We start from the raw sequence: 21,917 nt of genomic DNA on the forward strand, positions 1-21,917 counted from the left end.
TTTTTGTGACCTCGGATATCCATTAATTGCATTGTTACTTTAATTGTTGATTTTTAAGCTGTAGGGTAGCCGGAGTTGCCGCTGAGACGGGCAGCTGCATAAATGGTTTAAATGAATAAATAACTTTAATTTAATCTGGAAGACTTTAATGGATTGTAATTATGCAATCGGACTTGTACGAGATCCAAAGCTGCACGTAATAAAGGGCTTTTGAAAGAGTAGATCGTGCCTGATTCACTCGAGTAAGAAATTCCTATTACAGAAATAGTCCCTGGCTATTCATTTAGTGACCGTTCAGAGTTACGACGACAATGGGGGAAAACTGACTTATGACCGGTTTTCACACTTATGACCGTTGCAGCATCCCCATGGTCAAATGATCAAAATTCAAGAACTTGGCAACTGGTTCGCAATGACGATGGTCGTAGCGTCCCTGGTGGTCACGCGATCCCCTTTTGTGACCTTCTGACAAGTCAATGGGGGAATGCCAGACTCACTTAACAACCAAAATGATTCGCCTTAACAACTGTGGCAAGAAAGGTCGTGAAATGGGATAAAGCTCGCTTAACAAATGGTTCACTTAACAACAGAAATGTTGGGCTCAGTTGCGGTCGTTAAGTCGAGGACTACCTGTAGTCCAAAGCTGCTCGGAATCAGAGTGAATTGAAGAAAGATGCAACTCCGAAAGTAAAAACTCTGCCAGGACAGAAAATGCAGAACAATTTTCTTGGGGAGAAACCACAACGCCCGGAGAGGACAATGTTGAGGTAGGACAAATTGGGCAGAAACCACGAATGAGGCAAGTCTCAGCTCTGAATGAGGCAGTCCTTGACCTACGACCAAAAACCGGGGCCAGAATTTAAAGGCCTTTAATGCCATTTAATTTTGTTGTACAAGGTGCAATGACAGTAAACGAAACTAAAGGTGGCAGTTAGGGGAGTTACGCCCTATTTTACAACTGGCCTGGCCATTAAGCGAATCCTGTTCACTCTGCTGGTCAGAAAGTGGCAAAAGAGCGAACCATTTGACCCAGAGGCAGCCGTCATGAAGATATACCAGTTGCCAAGTGTCCACATTTTGATCACGTGGTGGGAATTCTGGGATGGTCGTAATTGCCAAAAAGCCCTCCTCAGTCACTTTTGCGGTACTGCTGTAACTGTCAACAGTCACTAAGCAAACCGTTATAAATTGAGGACTTCCCGCTCCCCCCTTTGCAAGAGAAACAAGTCAAACCTTCCTTGGAACTTATCAGCATCTCCACAATTGCCCTTGGACAAGCCCTCGCTGGATGGAAAACTGAGGAACCCCCACCCCCACCCCACCCCACCCCCGTCTGATCAAGGGAAAGACGAAACAACCGGCTCAAGAACGACTAATGCTGGTGACATTCATCTTCTAACAGCACGTCCAACAGCTCTGTGTTATTCCGTTTCTTGCAGGGTGCCGCCTGCAAACCTCCATTCATAGATGGGGGTCCAGGTTACCTGGGGGACCGTCTCCCCCCACTGGGATTGGCCCCGCCCCACTCGTGCCAGCAGAGGAGACACGCCGGGGGTCCCGTCAGGCCAATTACTGCGGCTGGTGAGGTCCAGGAGGGAGGGCCTTCCTTCTCTGCTGCGGCTCCTCCCCTCTGGAAACATCTTGTCCCCCGTCCCCCGATGTGAGGTTGGCCCCAGCCCTCCTACCCTTTCGTTAAGGCCCTAAAGACCTGGCTGTGCCGGTCTGCCTGGGACCCCAATGGGGGAGCAGCACAGAGAAGGGGGGTTGATTGAGTAATAACAGATCCCATCTCCTCACAACTCTGCCCCCACCCTCCCCACCTGTTCTTAGATTTTTAATGTTTGATTTTAACTTTTCATGTTTTAACTTAGATGTAACTGTAAGCCGTCTTGCCCTATGGTAAGATGGGCGGCCAATAAATTAGGTAGGTAGGTAGATAAGCTAGATAAAATAGATTGATAGGTAGCTAGGTAGGAAGGTAGATAAATATAGATAGAGATAGATGGATGGATGGATGGATGGATGGATGGATGGATGGATGGATGGATGGATGGATGGATGGATAATTCTCCTCACCACTGCCAGCCATTGGTAAACCAAACCAAACTTCCTTTAATGTAAAAGAGATTTCAAAAATGTTGAAAACCATAAAATAATACTTACTCCCCTCTTCCAAAGCCCGCTTTACTCCGTAACCGTACACCGAGGGGTCCACGAGGGGTGCAGAATTATTCACATGAGAAATTTCTCCAATTTTAGCAGCCATTTGCTGTAGGCAGAGAAATTCAGAAAAGGTGTTAGCTAGGTTGCCTAGCCAATCCTCAACCCATCAACATTATTACAGGTAAGCCACACAATCCTCAGGTGAGTCCACAACGGAAGGAAAGAGGGAAGAAGGAAAGGCAGACGGACACAATTAGGGCACAGATGGTGAACCCATGGAAGACCTGGAAAATCAGGTTCGGGACAGAGCTGGAAGGGACTTTGGAGGTCTTCTAGTCCAGCCCCCTGCTCAAGCAGGAGACCCAATCAACCAATCAATCAGCCAATCAGAACAGAGCTGGAAGAGACCTTGGAGCCTCCAGAAACCTAGATGGATTCAGCTTCTGAAACCACGGCAGGGGTCCTCAAACCTTTAAACAGGGGGCCAATTCATGGTCCTTCAGGCTGTTGGGGGGCTGGCGGATTGGCTGGCTGGGCGTTGCCAGGTGGTCATGTGACTGGGTGGGCATGGCCAATTGAGCAGTCCATTAAAAAATACACACAAATTAAACTTTAATTTGTTATGCTCCTGGGGGTGGAAAAGGAGGTTAGTGAAGGGATGTGGCTGCCTGGGGACGAGTGGGGGGGGGGGAGGGTGAGAGACGTGTGTGTGTGTCCCCCCCGCCCTCCCTCTCTCTGGAGGTGGGGGCTGGCGGGTAGGTGGGGCAATGTGGGCAGGGGCAGCCTCATGGTCCCTCGTGGGCCGGATTAATGGCTTCAGCGGGCCACGTCTGGCTTGTGGGCTGTAGTTTGAGGGCCCCGGCAATTATCCCAGTGTTCCTGAAGAAGTTTGTTTATTCCTGCTTTTGCAGCTGTTTATTCAGGAAGGTGGGGAACTAAGCATCCGGGGGTGGGAGGGGGGATTTAGCCCCCAGGGGGGCCGTATCTCCGCTCTGTTGGGGTCATTGGCCACACTGCCTGCTGGTCAAGGAGCCTCCTTGCCTTTTGCAGAAGATTTACTGGGAATCAGCCTCTTTTGCTTCTGCGCAAACCACCTTTGGACCCAGGAGAGAGGCAGCAAGTTACAGTCCCACCCCCACCCCTCTCCTTCCTCTCTGCTGGTGACCCCTGACCATCTTCCAGTGCCGTGATGGCGAATCTATGGCACATGTGCCGGAGGTGGCACGCAGAGCCGTCTCTGTGGGCACACGTGCCGTGGCCAGCTGCTCTTCTGGTTTCCAGCCTGCCGACCAGCTGGTCTCTGTGGCTGCCGGAGTGCCGGAAAACAGCCTGAAAAAGCCTCAAAAATGAGCCTCAAAATGGCCTGTTTTTCGGCACTGCAGCGCCCACGAAACTAGCTGGACGTCGCACAGGCATGCACGCTCCACTTTGGCCACTTAACGGCCATTAAGTGCATCTTTGAAATGCTGTTGTAAAGAAATGAACGGTTGCAAGCCGAGGAGTAACCTGTTTGGTTTTTGTTTTTAATACCAAGAAACCAAAAATAAAACGCAGATTATTGTTCAGGGCTTAGGCTTCCTCAAACTTGCAGCTGTTTGGCAAAACATTTGTGATCCAAAAGCTTATGTAACGCGACGCCCTTAAGAGAGAGATAAAATGGAAAAGAAAAAGGCAAAACAAGGAGCAATGTCCAAGGTGCTTCTGGACGGTTGTGCAGGCAGGGAGGGGAAAAGGGAGAGGAAATGTCCTCCCAACAGCCCCCGTCAAAGGATGCTCCTTCAGGAAGCATGAGAGAGAGAGAGAGAGAGAGAGAGAGAGAGAGAGAGAGAGAGAGAGAGAGAGAGAGAGAGAGAGAGAGAGAGAGGTTGCTGACACCTGAATTAACGTGACATTGAAAGCGACCAGGGGAACGACTTCCCTCCAGAAGCTATGGGTGCTCCATCGCTAAGAGTCTTTAAGAAGAAGCTGGACAGCCACCTGTATCTGAAAAGGTGATATAGGTTGTCTGGCTTGACCAAGGGGGTTGGACTAGAAGACCTCCAAGGTCCCTTCCAGCCCTAGGATTCCACCCCACAGTCTAGTAACAATAAAAAAACAACCGCTAAGCAAGCGTGTTTGCTAGCAGGTCAGTTAGTCACGCCGAGTGTACAGAAGCAAATGAAAGCCCTCTCTTTAATTTGGTAGCTTTCCGTTTGACTTGAGGTCCCACTGAATTAATCCGTGTTTTCTTTTTTTTCTTTTTGTTATTTGAACAAAGGTTGGCTCACAGCCCACTCCTGGCCAGGTCAAGTCAAAACCTCTGACATTGATGATGTGGCACTTTCTTGACAAATTGCGGCTCAAAAGAGCAGCCGAAGGGGTGTGAACGCCACAGCTAGACTTTAAAAAGTGACTTAGCGGGAATGATGTCTGCAAACAAGTTTTTGAATGTTTTTTTTTTTCATTTCCAGCCCCAATTATTCAGGGGAACAATTGAAGTTAGGAGGTTTGACTACACAGCATAGGTAGTCCTCGACTTATGACCACAACACAAATGTGGGGCAAAGAGAAGCAAGCGTTCACTCATCCAACTGGCAGCTTTGCTTCCTTAATCAGGACCGTAAATCCATATGCCTGAATAAAATCATAAGGTTGTCCTCTGTGCTTCACCAATTTTATACCGCAAAAACGCTTCCTACATCTGTTTTCTTTCAAAGTTTTGGTTTGTGGTTTAGGAGGTGAAAAATCTTATCGAGATGTTGGGGAAATACACCCCGGGTGGCTCTCGGCTTACACCCATTCGTTTAGTGACTGTTCAGTGCTGCAACGGCACTTGAAAAGTGACTTATGAGTGTTTTCACACTTACGACTTACACTTACAAAAGAGATTGGGCAGTCACTTGGGTTTCCTGCTTGAGCTAGTTGGACTAGATGACCTCCAAGGTCCCTTCCAACTGTTGTTCTGACCATGCAGGCATCCGTGGTCACGTGATCAACACTGGCATGTATTTATGACGTGATCCCTTTTTGTGACCTTCTGACAAGGGAAGTCAACGGGAAAGCCGGATTCACTTAACGACCGTGTTGCTAACTCAACAACTGTGGTGATTCGCTTAACAAACGTGGCAAGGACACGAGATCTAGCGGTCTAAAAGAGGCAGGAAAAGACATTACAGGACCTAATTACAGGGCTGTGAAAATAACTACAGGCCCCTCGCATCCTGGACATAAATTGCTTCAACTTCTGCCCTCAAAACGACGCTATAGGGCACAGCACACCAGAACAACTAGACACAAGGACAGTTTTTTTCCTGAATGCCATCACTCTGCTTAACAACTAATTCCCTCAACACTAATCAAACTATTCACTAAAGGTGCATTACTATTAATCTTCTCATCACTCCTATCACCCATCTCCTCCCACTTACGACTGTATCTTTGTTCCTTGTATCCTTACAATTGATATTGTTTCCTAGAATGACTTGATTGCTTATTTGTACCCTGTGACTGTCATTAAGTGTTGTTCCTTATGACTCTTGACCAACGTATCCTGTCTTTTGATGTCCACTGAGAGCATCGGCACCAAAGACAAATTCCTTGTGTGTCCAATCACACTTGGCCAATAAAGAATTCTTATTCTATTCTACTCCTAAATTCTATTCTATTCTACGGTACTCTAATTGTTGCATGACAGTATCTGCACAGAATTGCACAGCCAGAAAAGGGGCTGAAGTGAATGCACACTGGGCAACAATGAATGCGCTAGCATGAAGCGGTCTGTTCAATTCTGCCTTATCCACAAATCATGACACGGGGGCTGTCCAGTTACGCAACCCCTTTTTGATGAATAAGCCCTGTGCCGCTCTTGCCATGGTTACTTAGCCTGTGGCCTGACCGGGCACCCTGGTCTGGAGGGCATGCTAAACACGATCAGAGATAGAAGGGTCCATGCAATGGCAGGATCCAGGCGCTTTATTCAGCCAGCGTTCAGCCAGTAAATGCATGGCAGAAGTATCGCAAACTAGAGGCAGGACTACAACTCACTGTCGCCTGGGGATTGGCCCAGAGTTACCCAGTTGGCTTGCGTGCCTAAAATGGAACTAGAACTCGCCACCTCTTGGTTTCTAAGCCGGCACCATATTTATGATGATTGGTTTGTCTCTGAAAATGGAAAGAGTGGAACATGGAAAGAGGAATTAAATGGAGGGGAAATCTACCCCCGATGGCAAGATACAGAAGAAGAAAAAATAAAAGAATTTATGGATTTAAAGAGAGAAATTTTATTAGCAATATCACTGATAACACTACTGACAATCAAAGATAAGCTGATTAAGGAAACAGAAGAAGGGCATCGAAATTACATGAGAGATTTTGTAAGCAAGGAGTTGCTAAGAGGAGTCCATACAAAGTTGATTAAGGAGATGATTAGAGGACTGACACCACAAATGGCAGAAGACCTGAGACTGTTTTGCTACTGGAAAGATACAGGTTGATAGATGGAAGAGTATAATTTAAAACTAGTTATACTTAGTGAAATTTAGTGACAATAGATATAGTTAAATAAGTAATTGATAATGATAATAATGTATACAATGTGTAGTGTTATGATAAGTAATAACTGGATATGAATATTGAATGGTACCCATGAAAGGAAGATTAGAAATCCTTTTGGATTATAGATAAAGGTTAATAAAAAAGAACTAAGTTAGGTACAGTTAAGTCTTGATTATCAGGGGGAAAATGTTATGATGCAGGATATAGTTAAATAAAGGAGGGATAATGATAACAATGTATATACAGGTATGGGTACAACATAAGGAAACTGGATGAAAATTGTAAACAGTGATTTGGAAAGGAGGATTAGAAAACTTTGATATAAATATTAGGGATGTTTAGCTAGAATAGGACATAAGGATTCAGTGTTATTGGAGTTTAGAAATAGTAAATGAAATGCCAGTATGTGGTTATGTATTAAATCTTGGTATATTTTATGATGGACGCTTAAACAATTATAGTCAAATGAAAATGGAGGTATGATGATGGTAACATGTATAAATATCTGAGTTAAAATACTTAATATGAATTATGTTTGTTGACTGTGGAAGAGATGCACGAAAGCCTTTTTGTAACCAACTGATACACTTTCTACAGTATGTAAAGAAGGATGCGTTGTGTTTGTTTTGAAAATTAAAATTTTTTTTTTAAAAAAAAGAATAAATGAGACAAGACGGAATGCTTAGCAGGCAATTGACGGCGAGTTGCTGTAACTTTGCACTGCCACTAAACGGAAGGTTGTAAGTCGAGGACTAAATGTAGAGAGCAACGCATGAATGTGATTGGAAGCAAGGATGATTTGTAAGACTAGGAAGTTAGAGAGGTGGAAGGTAAGGGCGATTCAGATATTTTCATTTCATCCCGTCCTCTTTTTAAGTTGCACTTTAATTTCCTTAACTTACTATTTGCTATTCCTTCTCCGGGCTTTGCCAACAGCGGTCCTTCCCAGGAAAAAAATGAACACACGAGTGTGAGGGATACAGGCGTGCATACGGGTGAAAAAACACAGCAAGGACGATCTGAAGAATTCAAACTTTCCAAAAGATGGAGCAAAGCTTTCATAAGAGCCAGGCAGACAGACGGCAGATAAATTTAAGAAATAAGTAAGAAGCTAAACGAGAAGGATGCGGGGAAGATGAATCTAGAATCCAGGCAATGGCAAAAGCAATTTTGCATTGTCCTGGTTGCAAATCTGCCAAATGAGGCGCCCGTTTTCAGCGGTGTGAAGATGCTGTAGAGCTGCACAAAAGAACCAACAAAGCTGTCAGAGGATCAGCAGCCTTTTCCTTATCAGTAGTAGAGGAAATAAGGGATTTTTACTCCAGCTAGAAGTGCAAGTGGATGGGATTGTAGACGTTGCAGAAAACTGCCGCAGGGCAGAGAAAAAAAGCATTCCTGCCGAACTAATAAAGCCCAGGGGAAGGAGACATCGTGTCAAACCTGTACAGGTAGTCCTCAACTTATATCGCTTCATTTAGTGAACGTTGCAAACTTACAACGGCACTGGAAAAAAGGGACTTATGACTGTGGCAGCACCCCCCCCCCCCGGTCCAAATTTGGATGCTTGGCAACGGGTTCATATTTAGGACGGTCGCTGCGTCCCCGGGGGTGTCACATGATTCCTCTTTGGCGACCGTCTTAGAAATCAAAGTCAGTGGGGGAGCTTGATTTGCTTCATAATCGTGCAACTAAGTGAACCACCGCAGTGATTCATTTAACAAATGTGGCAAGGAAGGTCGTAGAATGAGGCAAAATTTGCTTAACAAATGTTTCACTTAACGCAACAGAAATTTTGGTGGCTCAACAGCAGGTCGTAAGTTGAGAACTAACTGTATTCCGTACAGGAGGGCTCCTTGGTGCTGTTTTCCTGCAGACAATTCATGGCCCAAACTAGGTAATATCATAAATGTTAGAAGGCAGCACTCCCTTCTGGCACCGATGACGTTACCTGGTTGGGTCATGAAATGTCTTGCAAGAGCACTGTATATAAACAGGGAGAAACCCTCACACTCACTAGCACTGATGACGTTACCTAGTTCGGTCATGGAACGTTGGCAAGGAAACCACCAAGCTCAGAGAGCACCAAGGACCTCCCAGTTGTCCTTCTGTTCCTCCTTCTCCACTCCATGAACCCCATCCCCTTCTAACACTGATGATGTTACCTAGATGGGTCATGAAACGTCTTCAAGAAAACATGCTCAGAGCACATCAAGGACCCCACAGTCCTCCTCCTCCACGAACCCACCTCTCTTCTAGCACTGATGAGGTTCCCTAACTCAGAGCTATTATATACAAACAGGGAGAACACCCCACATTCACTAGCACTGATGACATTACCTAGTTGAGTCGTGAAAGGTCTGCAAAGAAACCACCAAGCTCAGAGAGCACCAAGGACCCCTCATTGCAACCCTGAGCTATAAACATTTGTACAGGAGGCTGTCAATTAATCCAGGACAACTGGCTTGAATGAATAATTTAGAAGAATAGAATTTCTTCTGGGGTGGGGGCAAGTGTGATCTGAAGCTCAATACATGGCGTGTGATGGGCTTCTGGGGGGGGAGCAAGATCTTGAACTTTCAGGTTCGGGTTAATGGCAGGGTTCGAAATAGCATCCAAAAGTAAGTCAGTAAAGCGGGAATCGCGGGCTGGGCAGGTATCACATATTGGCGCCTGTTCTGAGCGACAGGGAGCCACATGCGGCTGAACCCCTGCTCTGGGTGTAGATCCCCCTAAGAGGGGCCCTGAGACAGCAGCCTGCTTGGGGGGGGGGGGGGGCTAACCAGAGGGGCTGCTGCTGATCTACCACATTCCCTAGACAGTCGAGCCTCCCCATCCAGGAGCAGCCTACCTGGCAGCCAACTATAACCGCGGCCTAGCAAAGCCGATTGAATGCCGCTGCTAAAGGGGGCTCCCAGGAGAGTCTCGTGAGGGAGAGACCTCCTCCAATTGGCCAAAGAGGGTGGGGGAGGGGCTGTCAAAACGAAGAGCCCCCCCAAATTGGGGAGGGGCTCCCCCTCCTTTGCCGGCATGCCTCGGGCGGTCCCATATGAGCCCCCCTCCCCCCAATCCCCGGCCTCCTGTGAGGCGGCCCGGCCCACCTCCTGTCAAGCCGAGGCCGGGCCTGAGGCCTCCTCGGGCTGCCCGCTCTGCCCTCCGGAGCCCCCGCCGTCGGCTCTCCCCCCGCGGCCCCCGCGAGGCCCCCGGACCCGCCTCGGCTATCCTCGGCCGCCTCCCCCGCCACTCACTCGGCCTCTCCGTCTGGCGCCCGGGGGGCTCAAGCGCTCCGGCTGCCTCGCTCTTCCCTCCGCCTGGGGACCCGTACCCGGAAAAGGAAGTCCCTCCCTCACTTCCGCCGGAAAGCGGAAGGAAGGCGACGAGGGCGAGGGAGGCGGCGGCGGGAACGCGTGACGTCAAGCGCCGAGGGGAGGGAGGGAGGACGCAGGGGGGCGTGGCGAGCGCGGAGGCGCCCCTCCCTGCCGCCAGTGGTGTGAGCCGCTGCGCTGGGCTCCCTGGGGCGCCCCGTGGGTGCAGAATGAGGGCAGCTGGTGGGGGAGGCCCCCTCGGTGGGGTCTCCCGTGGAGATGGGGCCCACTTGGTCAATGCTTTTCATGCAGGCTCCTCCATGGCAGATGTTCCTCAGCCGAAGCTCTTCCATGGGAGATGCCTCCCACCCAAAGTCAATGTTCTTCATGCCAAAGGTCTTCTTGGAGATGAAGAATATTGACCACAGAAGCATTTTCATGAGTAGCATCTCCCATGCAAGCACTTTGGGTGGGCAGCATCTCCATGGAAAAAAACTTCAGGGGAGGACTATCTCTATGAAGCAATTTCCATGAAGAACACTGATCCATGGAGATGTTCCTCACCCGAAGTTCTTCCATGGGAGATGCTGCCCACTCAAATGCTGCTCCTCACCCAAAGATCTTCCTTGCTTAAGGTTCCCCGTGGAAAGTCAATGCTGACAATATCCTTCTGTGTTGGAGCGCCCACAACTTCTGGAGGGAAGCCATTCCATTGATTAATTGTCAGGAAATTTCTCCTTAATTCTAGGTTGGATCTCTCTTTGATGATCTTCTGTCAGTTACTTCTTGTCCTGCCCTCTGATGCTTTGGAGACTAGGTTAATCCCGCCTCTCCATTCTCTCCTCAAATTTTGGAAGACCGCTATCCTAGTTCTTCCGTTCTTTAGACTAGACCAATTCCTTGCAACCATTCATTCCATAATCCCCAGCCCACTTGTCAGTCAACCACACCAAGACAAACCAGCTGAACAAAGGTATGAATCTTTCACCTTGGATAATAGCTACGAGAGATGGCTTCTGTCCATCCTCTCCTCTTCCTTCCCATCCTCTTCCGGTCCTCCTGCGCGAAGCGCTGTCCTTTCAGCTCCGTATCCGTGAAGTGGAACCGTGACTATCTCATCGAGGATGCCATGGACACCTGCAATTAGTAGAAGAAAAGGTCTTTTAGTCATTCAAGGAGGAGGAGGAGGAGGAGGAGGAGGAGGAGGAGGAGGAGGAGGAGGAAGGCAACGAGGAGAAAACTGCCAAAGGCTCCGGAGACGGAGACCCAAAGAGAATAACTCCTTACATCTAAGAAAAGACCTCAGAATTAAAGAAACAAGCCGATATTCGTTCTACGTTGCAAAAATGTAGCGTGGGATAACCTTTTATTAATGTTTTATTTATTTCATTTATAATACTTTTCATCTCCATCAAACTGTGTGTGAACTGGGTACAATTATTTGAAAGTCCACATATTCATTGTTATATTCATTACAATAAAATTGATACCTCTGGGGCCTCTGAGCTTGGTGTTTCTCTTGCAGACGTTTTGTGACCCAACTGGGTAACATTATCAGTGCTTGAATGGCGTGGGGTGTGTGGAGAGGAGGAAAGAAGGGTCCTTAATTCTCTCTGAAGTGGATTGTTTTCTTGCAGATGCTTCATTTCCAGCTAAATAACATCCTTTATTCTACCCCATGCTACCTTCTAGCACAGATGATGTTACCTAATTGGGTCATGAAACGTCTGGGACAGAACAGCCCAGCTGAGAGAGAGAGAGAGAGAGAGAGACAGAGCGCACCAAGGACCCCTCACTTCAATTTCTCTTCCGCTCAAGGTTCCCACTCAAGGCCTTTGGAAAACTTGCTAAGCCCGCTGTGCGGGACAAACTTCCCATTCAAACCCAGGGAGGAGAAGCCGATTTGACATTCACAGAACTCGACAAACAGAAGGGCACTTTGGACGGTCTCGTGCAGGCAGCGTGACAGCGATTGATGGAGAGGCAGGAGACGGAGCCAGGCGGGGCACCACCAGCGAGTGGGAAGCTTAGGAAATCAAAGCCCATCAAGCCACTGTTGGCGGGGGGGGGGGAGTCAGGGGGGGAAGAAAAGAAAAAAAAAAGAGGAAATTATAGTCCTTAAACACTGCCAGAAACAAATTTGTGATGTAAATCTGAAAGTTATAAGAGAGAGAGAGAGAGAGAGAGAGAGTGAAAGAAGAAGAAAAATGAATGCTGGATTTGACAACCTTCTTCCAACTGCCAACGGGTGCGTGCGTGCACACACACACACACACACACACACACACACACGGGCACACTCGCATCGCGGACAGCCAAAATTAGTTGTGACAGCTGAAATTCTCCATCCGTCGTCGGACAGCCTTTGACAAGCTATTTTGCAAATAAAAAGAGAGAGAGAGAGAGAGAGAGAGAGAGAAGTCGAAGAGAGGTGGCTTAACGCTGGGGGGTGGGTGGGTGGGTGGCAGGGCCGCGGGGGATTTAAAGTGATACCAGGCGCATAATTCAACCCTTCTTGTGTTGCTAAGACTCTCCTTACCTAAAGGAGGGCAGCCTGCCCTATTTTTTTTTATCTAAGTGGCTCAATTACCTCCAAGTCCCACAGAGAAAATTACAATGGAGGGCTTTATCATTTTTTCTTCTCTTCTTCTTCTTCTTCTTCTTCTTCTTCTTCTTCTTCTTCTTCTTCTTCTTCTTCTTCTTCTTCTTCTTCTTCTTCTTCTTCTTCTTCTTCTTCTTCTTCTTCTTTTTTCTCTCTCTCTCTCCATCTTGCCTCCGCTGTATGTATTTTGTTTGGTTTCTGATTTTTTTTTTAGTGGTGGTGGTGGTGGGGGTAAGACTTTTTTTTCCCAGAGAGGGGCAGCTACTAATGGGCCCCTCCGAGCGAGGCATGTTTTCAAATGTACAAAAGTGCACACATCACTCCAAAGGAGACACAGATCACAGCACCTCAGAGTTGTACGTGGTTACGTACCACGTACCCAGGGGTTACATGGTGTGTAACCTGAAGACCCAGGAGGAATCGTCTCAAACGATCTAAGCCCCAGAGCCCACTGTAACAGCATTGCCAAAAAGGCATTAAGAGTTGTTACCCTAATTTTGTGAAGTTTCTTCTCCGGTAACATTGTACTGCAAGCTAGGGCATACAAAACCTTTGCCAGACCAATCCTCGAATACAGCTCGTCTGCCTGGAATCCACACTGTATATCGGGCCTTAATACGATTGAGAGAGTCCGGAGGTATTTCACGAGAAGAGTCCTCCACTCCTCTGCTCACAACAGGATCCCTTACGACACCAGTCTCGAAATTTTGGCCTTGGACAACCTGGAACTGTGCCGCCTGCGGTCTGACCTAAGCGTAGTACACAAAATTGTCTGCTACAACGTCCTACCTGTCAACAACTACTTCAGCTTCAACCTCAATAACACACGAGCAAACAAAAGATACAAACTGAAGGTCAACCACTCCAAACTCGATTGCAGAAAATACGACTTCAGCCACAGAGCGGTCAACGCCTGGAATGCTCTACCTGACCCCGTTGTTACATCCTCAAACCCCCCACAGCTTCAACCTCAAACTGTCAACTGTGGACCTCGCCCCATTCCGAAGAGGTGCGTAAAGGGGGCATAAGGCATAAGCCCACCAGCGTGCCTTCTCTCCCTGCCCTACTCTCCCCATTTATTTGAACTCATTTCCTTTGTTCATGTCCATGTTCATACATATACCGTGTTTCCCCGAAAATAAGACAGGGTCTTATTTTCTTTTGACACCACCACCCCCGAAATAAGCCTTATTTTGGGGGAGGACTTATTATTTTTGAGATGCAGGAAGCGGCGAGCGTGGTCACCTCATTGCTGCTGCTGTGTTGCAATATTTTCGGGGAGGAATTATTTTAGTGCTCAAAAGCCCAATCCAGTCCTTGTTTTGGGTGGTGGTGGGGAACAACACAATAAACATTAAAAACATTGGACATAGTGCGACATTTCTGGCATAAACGTTTCCATATAGTGATTAGATCTTACAACAATTACATTTTATATCCATTACATAGGTGTATGTAGTCAGTCAGATCACCTGTCTGTTGATCCTTTCTTTTATACAATTACTAATCGTACAGAGGCATATCCACTTCCTATCTATCACACCTTCTTAATACCATATTTCCCAATTCTTAACTTATCCGTGTTTTTCTGTCCCGACCTTTTTCCCTCCTTTCTGATCATTACCATTTGTCTCAGATTTCATGATATTCCACGTCCTCACCCTTGTCTTTGAGCTCTAGAGTCAGCCTGTCCATTTCTGTGCATGTCAGTATCTTATTTATTATTTCTGGTTCTGAGGTTTGGTGCTTTTAACTCCCCCACCCCCAGCTTTCTTTCAAATCCCCCCCCACCGCTTCTTCTCCGCAACTCCTCCACCCTTCCTTCTCTGCCTTTTCAACCCACCGTAATAGTAGCTTGTTTTGCTCTTCACTCTTGTCTCAATGAGAAAATATATCTCCCCCCCCCACCCGCCGCCTTGCCTTCTCAATTTCCAAGCCCTGCAATCGCTCCTTGGCAAAGGGCGGCGGGAAGTATCTATTTTTCGGCATTTTGCTTGGCTTTAATGTTTGTCATTCTTCCAATTACCCCGCCGGGGGGGCTTTTGCTTGGACCGAGCCCGGGGCCTGGCTATTGACGCCTCTCTTGGTCCTTCAGATCACGCAGGGAGAAATTAGTGATTTGTTTGGAGTGCCTGCTGTAACTTCGGCTTCCACCCAAGGGTTTGTTTTGATTAGCGACGGGGGGAAAGAATGCGGCTCAAAAGGGGACACTACTTTAGAAACGTTGAACCCAAATAGCCATGGGTCCACTTCAGAGTGAGAAAACACAGCGGCGTTAAAAGGAGAACAAAATACATGCTAAAGAAAGGATATATGCAGGAGGTCTTTGACGTACGACTACAATTGACCTCTGAGTCTCCCATGCTAAACAAGATAGTTAATAGCAATAGTCCTTACACTTATATACCGCCTCACAGTGCTTGACAGCCCCCTTCCAAGCAGTTTACAGAGTCAGCCTCTGGTCCCCAACAATCTGTGTCCTCATTTTAACCACCTCGGAAGGCTGGGAAGACTGAGGCCAACCTTGAGCCTGGTGAGAGTCAAACTTGGAAGAGTTAGCATGCAATACTCCATTCTAACCACTGAACACCATGGAAGGAAGGAAGGAAGGAAGGAAGGAAGGAAGGAAGGAAGGAAGGAAGGAAGGAAGGAAGGAAGGGAAAGGAAAGGATAGAATAGAATAACAGAGTTGGAAGGGACTTTTGAGGTCTTCTTAGGCAGGAAACCTTACACCACTTCAGAGAAATGGTTGTCCGGTCTCTTAAAAACGTAAAAATGAACAAGGCCACCTGTGTTGGTTTTTGTGCCAGGGGCAGCCCACTTAAATGCCTCAAAGTCTCTTCAAGCAATACCTTCCCTTGTGCGATGCACATTTAACGGTGCAAAAATAGTGAAAAGATTACAGTGGCTCTCTAATCTTTTGGCCGGGAGGCGTTCAATTTATGTTTGGAGCAATTAGGGTTTTTCCCTCGGCCAACCGTTGTGGCTTAACTGTTCTATACAAAGCACAGTTGGGTCCATTTTTTTTTTTTTTAAATACCCATCTGGACTCCGTTCAAACCAAAGCTTTTAAGAACTGCGTCCTTTTCTCCTGCTTTCAATGCAGCTCTCCACGTTGATGTAGGATTAACCAATGTTGGGTCTAGTCAACAGGTAGGAAGTGTTGATCTTTGGCTACGATTAACATCTTATCTGCAGGATTTAAGCCGCTCTGATTTTGGGAAGATCGATTCTTTTCTGTTTGGGAGCATCTATTGGGGAGGAAATCACTCCAAAGCATTTTAGATGATATGATCATTGCAAAGTGGACTTTGATCGGTCCGATAAATCTGATTAATCTGGGAGGGCTGATGCTTAAAGAGCAGGGTCTACAAAGACCAGCGAGTCTCTCTAATCAAAATCTGTTGTTAGTTGCAAAGTCCTGTCCGACCCATCGCGACCCCATGGACCACGTTCCTCCAGGCCTTCCTGTCCTCTCCCATCCACCGGAGTCAGTGGTGGGTTCCTAGCTGGTTTACTACCGGTCCGCTGAGAGGGCACTTTGCCACACGAGGATAATACCAACTTAAATGTTGCGAAGCTTCAGGTTTTATACAAGAGGCGTGGACTTCAACCATCTCACCAAGTTCAGGAAAAATCCAATACTTTTTAATCCGTGATATGTACTGCAGGATGTTTGCAAACCGTAAACAAAGAATTTCAATCACCGTAAGTGATTCTTGTATTTATTTATTTTATTTTTGTCACTCTATGTAACGAAGTAGGGTATCCTTTTGCCATCCCAGTGTCCCCATTTTTGGAACTCACGAATGTCTCCTGGGGATTGGCCCAAAGTCACCTGCCTAGTTGGAACTAGAACACACAAATGTCTCCTGGAGATTGGCTCAAAGTCACCCAACCATTCCTATGCTAACGGCGGGACTAGAACTCACCTTAACGTTGTGCCTTAACCACTAGACCAAAGTGGCCCTCTCTTACACTAATTTAGGATGGAGCAGGTCTTTCTTTTGGTGGGTGGAGGCAGTGGGTATATCCCCGTGTTCAGGAGTTCCTTACCTCCATTAGACTTAACTTTGTCAAAACTTCAGCTATTTTACATCTGGATTTTGTACTTGCTCAGTGACCAAAGCCAAATTCAAAACCGGCTTTATCTGAAAATCCCTTAGGCGAGGAGTTCATTTGAACTTGCCAAGCGATTCCAGTGGCTTATAGGCAAAAAAGAAGCCGAGGAGGGGAAAAAAATAATGGTTTTTGTTGAGGGTGCTCTAAGGGGCAGAATGAGAAAGAAAGGGAATGGATGGTCAGAAGCTAAAGTTTGAGGCCTGTTTTTTCGAGGAAAGCCAGCTCCATGCTTGAAATCCATGTGTGGCCCACTTGATGGAGGGAAAGAAAGAAAGAGAGAAAGAGAGAAAGAGAGAAAGAGAGAAAGAAAGAAAGAAAGAAAGAAAGAAAGAAAGAAAGAAAGAAAGAAAGAGGCTTTCTTGACCGTTGGTGTTTCCCCCTAATGGAGTTCTAATGGAGTTCTAAAGTAGTGGCCACTTCATTGACAATTAACCAGAAGAGCAGCAGGGTTAGAGGGGTCTGGCAGATGGGCCTGTCCAAACTCCCCCAACATAAAATCTTTTGATTCTGCCTGGGGCTGAGTGGGGGGAACTTTTCTTCCTTGGAAAAAGAGGGACAGGCAATCTCTCGGAGAATCAGTGTTTGGGAGAGGAAGGAAGGAGAGTAAGAGGGAAGGAAGGAAATGGGAAGGAGGGAAGGAAGGAGGGAAGGCAGGGGAGAAGGAAGAAAGGAAATGGGAAGGAGGGAAGGGAGGGAGGAAGGAAAGAAGGAATGAGGGAAAGAAGGAAGGGGAGAAGGAAATGGGAAGGAGGGAAGGAAGGAAGATTCCATATGGTCACCAGAGGTCAAGGAAGACACAGGCACACACTTATGTTCACTTCAGGGTCTCCTGCTTGAGCAGGGGGGTTGAACTAGAAGACCTCCAAGGTTCCTTCCAGCTCTCTTCTGATTGATTGATTGATTGATTGATGACACTCCATCCCCTTCCCCTCCATGTGTGGCCTGAGGTGGTTTCGCATGGCGATTTTGATAATTTTTGCAAATCTCTGCATTGCTGGCTCATCCTCTCCCACCCTCCCTCTCTCCATCTGCCATGGCGTTCCATGTTATCGAAATATCCTCCTTCCCATCCTCTTTTTCTCCCCTCGCTGCGCTCGCTCGATTTGGGGCTCAGGATTTATGGCCCCGTCTTTAAAAACCACGTTATTAGCCCCATGTTGCTGAACAGGGGTCAACATGTCATGGCAGGGCCTCCATCGATTGGAAGGTCTTCTTTACACTCTGAGAAGAAGAAAAAAAAGATAATATTTTGCCCCCCCCTCCCCGAGGCGAAAACAGCTTGGCCTCAGTCAAATGGTCTTCAGCGTCCACTGCTTGATCCAACTGTCTCTCAGCTTCTTAATGGAGGAAGAAAAAAATCAGGCCGATCGTTGTTAAAATCTGCTAAAAATGGGGCAAAACTCATGGAACTGTTGTAAGTCGAGGACTACCTGTATTGGTTCTCTTTACCACCTCGTAGGTTCATCCCATCGTCCATGTTTCCACCTTCAGGGAGGATCGTTCCTAGATATATGAGTTATTCTTTGAACTGCGATTAGTAGCACGTATTGATGAACGGTTGAGCGATAGGGCTTGAGAGGAACTGGAGGTCACCTGCGGAGCCTTACGAGCAAAGTCAATGGGGAAGCCTGCGGGAAGTCAAAAGTCATTTCTATTCACCCTCACGCTGTTTGTCTCTGTAGATAAATAGCAATTGACCAGGCATGACCTTAGCTCGTCGTAGGTTGTCTGGTTTATCTTCAAAATCCAACCCAGGAAGGCAAAGTACAGGCAGTCCTCAGCTTACGACCACAACTGAGACCAAAATGTCTTCTGGCTAAGCGAGATATTTGTTACGTGGGTTTTGCCCCGTTTTACGAACTTTCTGGGCCGCCATGGTTGAGTGCATCGTGGCAGTTGTTAAAGTGAGTGCCGCGGTTGTTCCGCGAATCTGGCTTCCCCCATTGATTTGGGTTGTCAGAAGGTCGCAAAAGGAGAAATCACACCACCCCGGGACGCTGCAGCCATCATAAAAGTGAGTCAGTTTTCCAAGCATCTGAATTTCGATGACGTGACCAGGGGGATGCTGCAACGGACGTAAGTGTGAAAAATGGTCCCCTTTTTTTCAGCCCCGTTTAACTCCAAATGATCACTAAACGAACTGTCGCAAGTAGAGGACTACCAGAAGTTGGGAAAGTGTGTGAAATACACGGATTTCATCCTTCTCAACTGGTTGGGAAGACCCACTGCTCATTTGTAGCTATTTCCTTTTTTCCCCTCCGAAACCCTTTCTGAGTTGTGCAAGCGACTCGGCCACTGTCTCTCCCCTGTGTCTTTCCGTGTGTGCGTGTGTGTGTGTGCGTGCGTGTGTGGTTTTCTTTGCGCAGCTCTCTTTCCGTGCTCTTTGCTGGTGACTTCTGTCCTTGATATGCTCATCCCGTGAATGAGATATTATTATAGGGCATAGAGAGAGCTATTAAAGAGAAGAATCACCTACTTTCTCCCTCAAACAATGCCGGGTTTTTTGCTAATTCTCGGCAGCGTTTGGGTCCCATCTGGCTAGTACAGTGCGCTCCAATGTCTCTGGTCCATTATGCGGCTGCCTGCCTGTTTCAAACATCTCCCCCTCTTCGCTTTCTCTGCCTCCCCTCCTCGGCTTCCCATTCTTCTCCCGTTTAATAGGATGAACAGGGACTTGCTTAATCGAGTAATGTCAAATATGCACAAAACAGACCAATAAAAAAAAGAAACTAATGCATTTCCCTGCCTTTGTCCGCCAGTCTCTCAAGTGCCTAACATTTTCCATCGCAAAGCCCACTTAAAACACATCACCAACAATTCGACACAAAACCACTACTTGTTGGTTCAATCTGGGAGGTTCGCTCGCCCGGTTTTCTCCGTTGCGTCTTTTCTGATTTTTTGTTTGCCTTCCAAGACGCAACCGGGGGGACGATTAGATCTCCCCACGGGACCTTGAGGGATGCGGGTGCTGAGCACCAGGAAGGATGGGTCCCCCCACCTTGTTTTTAACTCTTGCCCACTCAAGAGCCACAGATTTACTGCAACGGCCTTGAGCTTAAATGGGCATTTTTATTGGGGGGGGGGAGGAGATAACGGTGGTAAAAAGACTTTTGTGGCTACGAAAGAGCAGTTGATCGGAACGTATCTTAAAAGAGCTTGACCCAGAGAGCTACGGTAGTCCTCGACTTGCAACGTGGTTTTGTCAAGGGCTTCCTGTCCTTGCGAAAGTGTGTGGAACCAACAGGTTGCGTCCTACTTGACTTGACTGCTCAGGAAAATCCATTGCTCTTTTGTAAGGTAAAGGTAAAGGTTCCCTTCGCACATCTGTGCTAGTCATTCCTGACTCTAGGGGGCGGTGCTCATCTCCCTTTCAAAGCCAAAGAGCCAGCACTGTCCGAAGACGTCTCCGTGGTCATGTGGCCGGCATGACTCTACGCCGAAGGCGCATGGAATGCTGTTCCCTTCCCACCAAAGGTGGTCCCTATTTCTCTACTTGCATTTTTTACATGCTTTCGAACTGCTAGGTTGGCAGAAACTGGGAAGAAGTCACGGGAACTCACTCCGTTACACAGCGCTAGGGATTCGAACCGCTGAACTGCTGACTTTTCTGATCGACAAGCTCAGTGTCTTAGCCACTGAGCCACCGCATCCCACTGCTCTTTTGTCGCTATTTCTTTTTTCCGCTCCGAAACCCTTTCTGAGTGGTGCAAGCGACACCATCACTAGCCGTGTGTGGGTGTGTGGGTATATTTTTTTGTTTTGTGCAGGTCCCTTTCCGTGATCTTTGCTGGTCTTTTTCCATCGCCTTGAGTAGACGCCCTTGTGCTGGCAGGCCGGGTGATGTCTCTGCTTTGTAGTCTAGATTTGCCATCGCTTTCCTCCCCAGGAGCAAGCCTCTTTCAACTCCTTGGCTGCAGCCCCCATCTGCGGTGATCTTGGAGCCCAGGAAAAGGCAACCTGTCACTCCCTCCATTTCTTCCCCGTCTATTTGCCAGGAATTGAGAGGATGCCATGACCTCCGTTTCCTTGACGTTGAGTTTCAAAGCAACGTTTGCCCTCTCCTCCGTCACCCGCATCCAGAGCCTCTTTCGTTCCTCTTCGCTTTCTGCCCTTAAGGGTGGCATCCTCTGCATATCCGAGGCTGTTGGTATTTCTCCCTGAATGTCCTAGGAGGATTTAACCGCCTCGTAATGCCCAGTGAGTGAAAGGGAAGGCCGCTGAGGCTGTCCGTCTCTCTGGGCTCACCTCAACCCATGACCCCCAGAAGCCACCAGAGCCCCACATTGCCCTCCGAGTCGGCTCTTCCGTAACCCCAGAGGTCAACCCACTGACCTTTCCCCAAAAGTGCTGAAGGGGGAAAACAGAGGGCGGCAGGCTCCCCGTGGCTACGGTTACCCGAACCCGATCCAACTTTACCTGTCGGGTCAGGGGCCTCTCGGGATATTTAAGCCCGTCCTCAATTAGGGCCGGGGAGGGCTGGGAAAAGAGCCCCCAACTGACCAAGGCGATTGAGTGACCAGATGCCATCAAGGGTGCCTTCTGTAGGCCTCTCCCGGCCGGCTTTCTTCGTGGCGAGGGAGGGTCCCTGGGGAGAGCCCCGGGCGATGGCCTCCCTGCCCTCACTGGCTTGGGTTGCCCGTCCTGCCTCTCCCTCAGGTGGTTCCCAGGATGGGGGCAGAAGGGAAGAATGGCTGCTTTCAACCTTCCCAGGGAGCCCTTTGACAGAAGGAGAAGCCAGCCAGGTCCCCCCACAAAGCCATCTTGTTGAGGGGTTTACAAAGGTTTTTTTTTTTTTGCCACCCTTCCTAGAAGCTTCAGGCAATCCCCTAAAAGACTAAATTCACAAACTGGCTTTGTGAGGGTCCTTTTTTTCCTTTCCTCCCTTTAAAATTCTGGGGCAGTTTTTTTTTTTTAAAAATTTCATTTATTTTCCCTTCCCCAACTGGAACGGACCATTTTTCCACGGTGCTTCAGGCTAAGATATGCAAAGGGCCTGTCTTGGGAGGAGGGGGGAAACCTAGAGGTCATTTATACCAACTCCAGGTTGTAGAGCCATGGGGAAGCTGAGGCAGGGACGATCTCTTGAAAGAGAAATTCCAGCATTCCCCCCCACCCCCGGAGAAGGGAGGGCGTCTTAGAAAGAACACACGCACCCAGCGTTCACGCGGGATCATTTTAAGAGGCGGCAAGGAGAA

General features: G+C 47.8%; 1 protein-coding gene across 2 annotated transcripts in view; it reads right to left on the reverse strand.

The window, feature by feature from the left end:
• Positions 1–10,041, reverse strand: part of FUBP3 (far upstream element binding protein 3) — a 35,329-nt gene extending 25,288 nt beyond the window's left edge. For both annotated transcript variants that reach the window (XM_081967559.1, XM_081967558.1), the window contains exons 1-2: positions 9,942–10,041; positions 2,164–2,269 (exon numbers count right to left, since the gene is read on the reverse strand). In XM_081967559.1, the coding sequence (XP_081823685.1) occupies positions 2,164–2,266 (103 nt within the window). In that variant the 5' untranslated portion in view covers positions 2,267–2,269; positions 9,942–10,041. The remainder of the gene's footprint in view (positions 1–2,163; positions 2,270–9,941) is intronic.
• Positions 10,042–21,917: the final 11,876 nt, after the last annotated feature.

The sequence above is a fragment of the Natrix helvetica genome (assembly GCF_964273705.1).
Source record: "Natrix helvetica genome assembly, chromosome: 15".
NCBI classification, from domain to species: Eukaryota; Metazoa; Chordata; class Lepidosauria; order Squamata; family Natricidae; genus Natrix; species Natrix helvetica.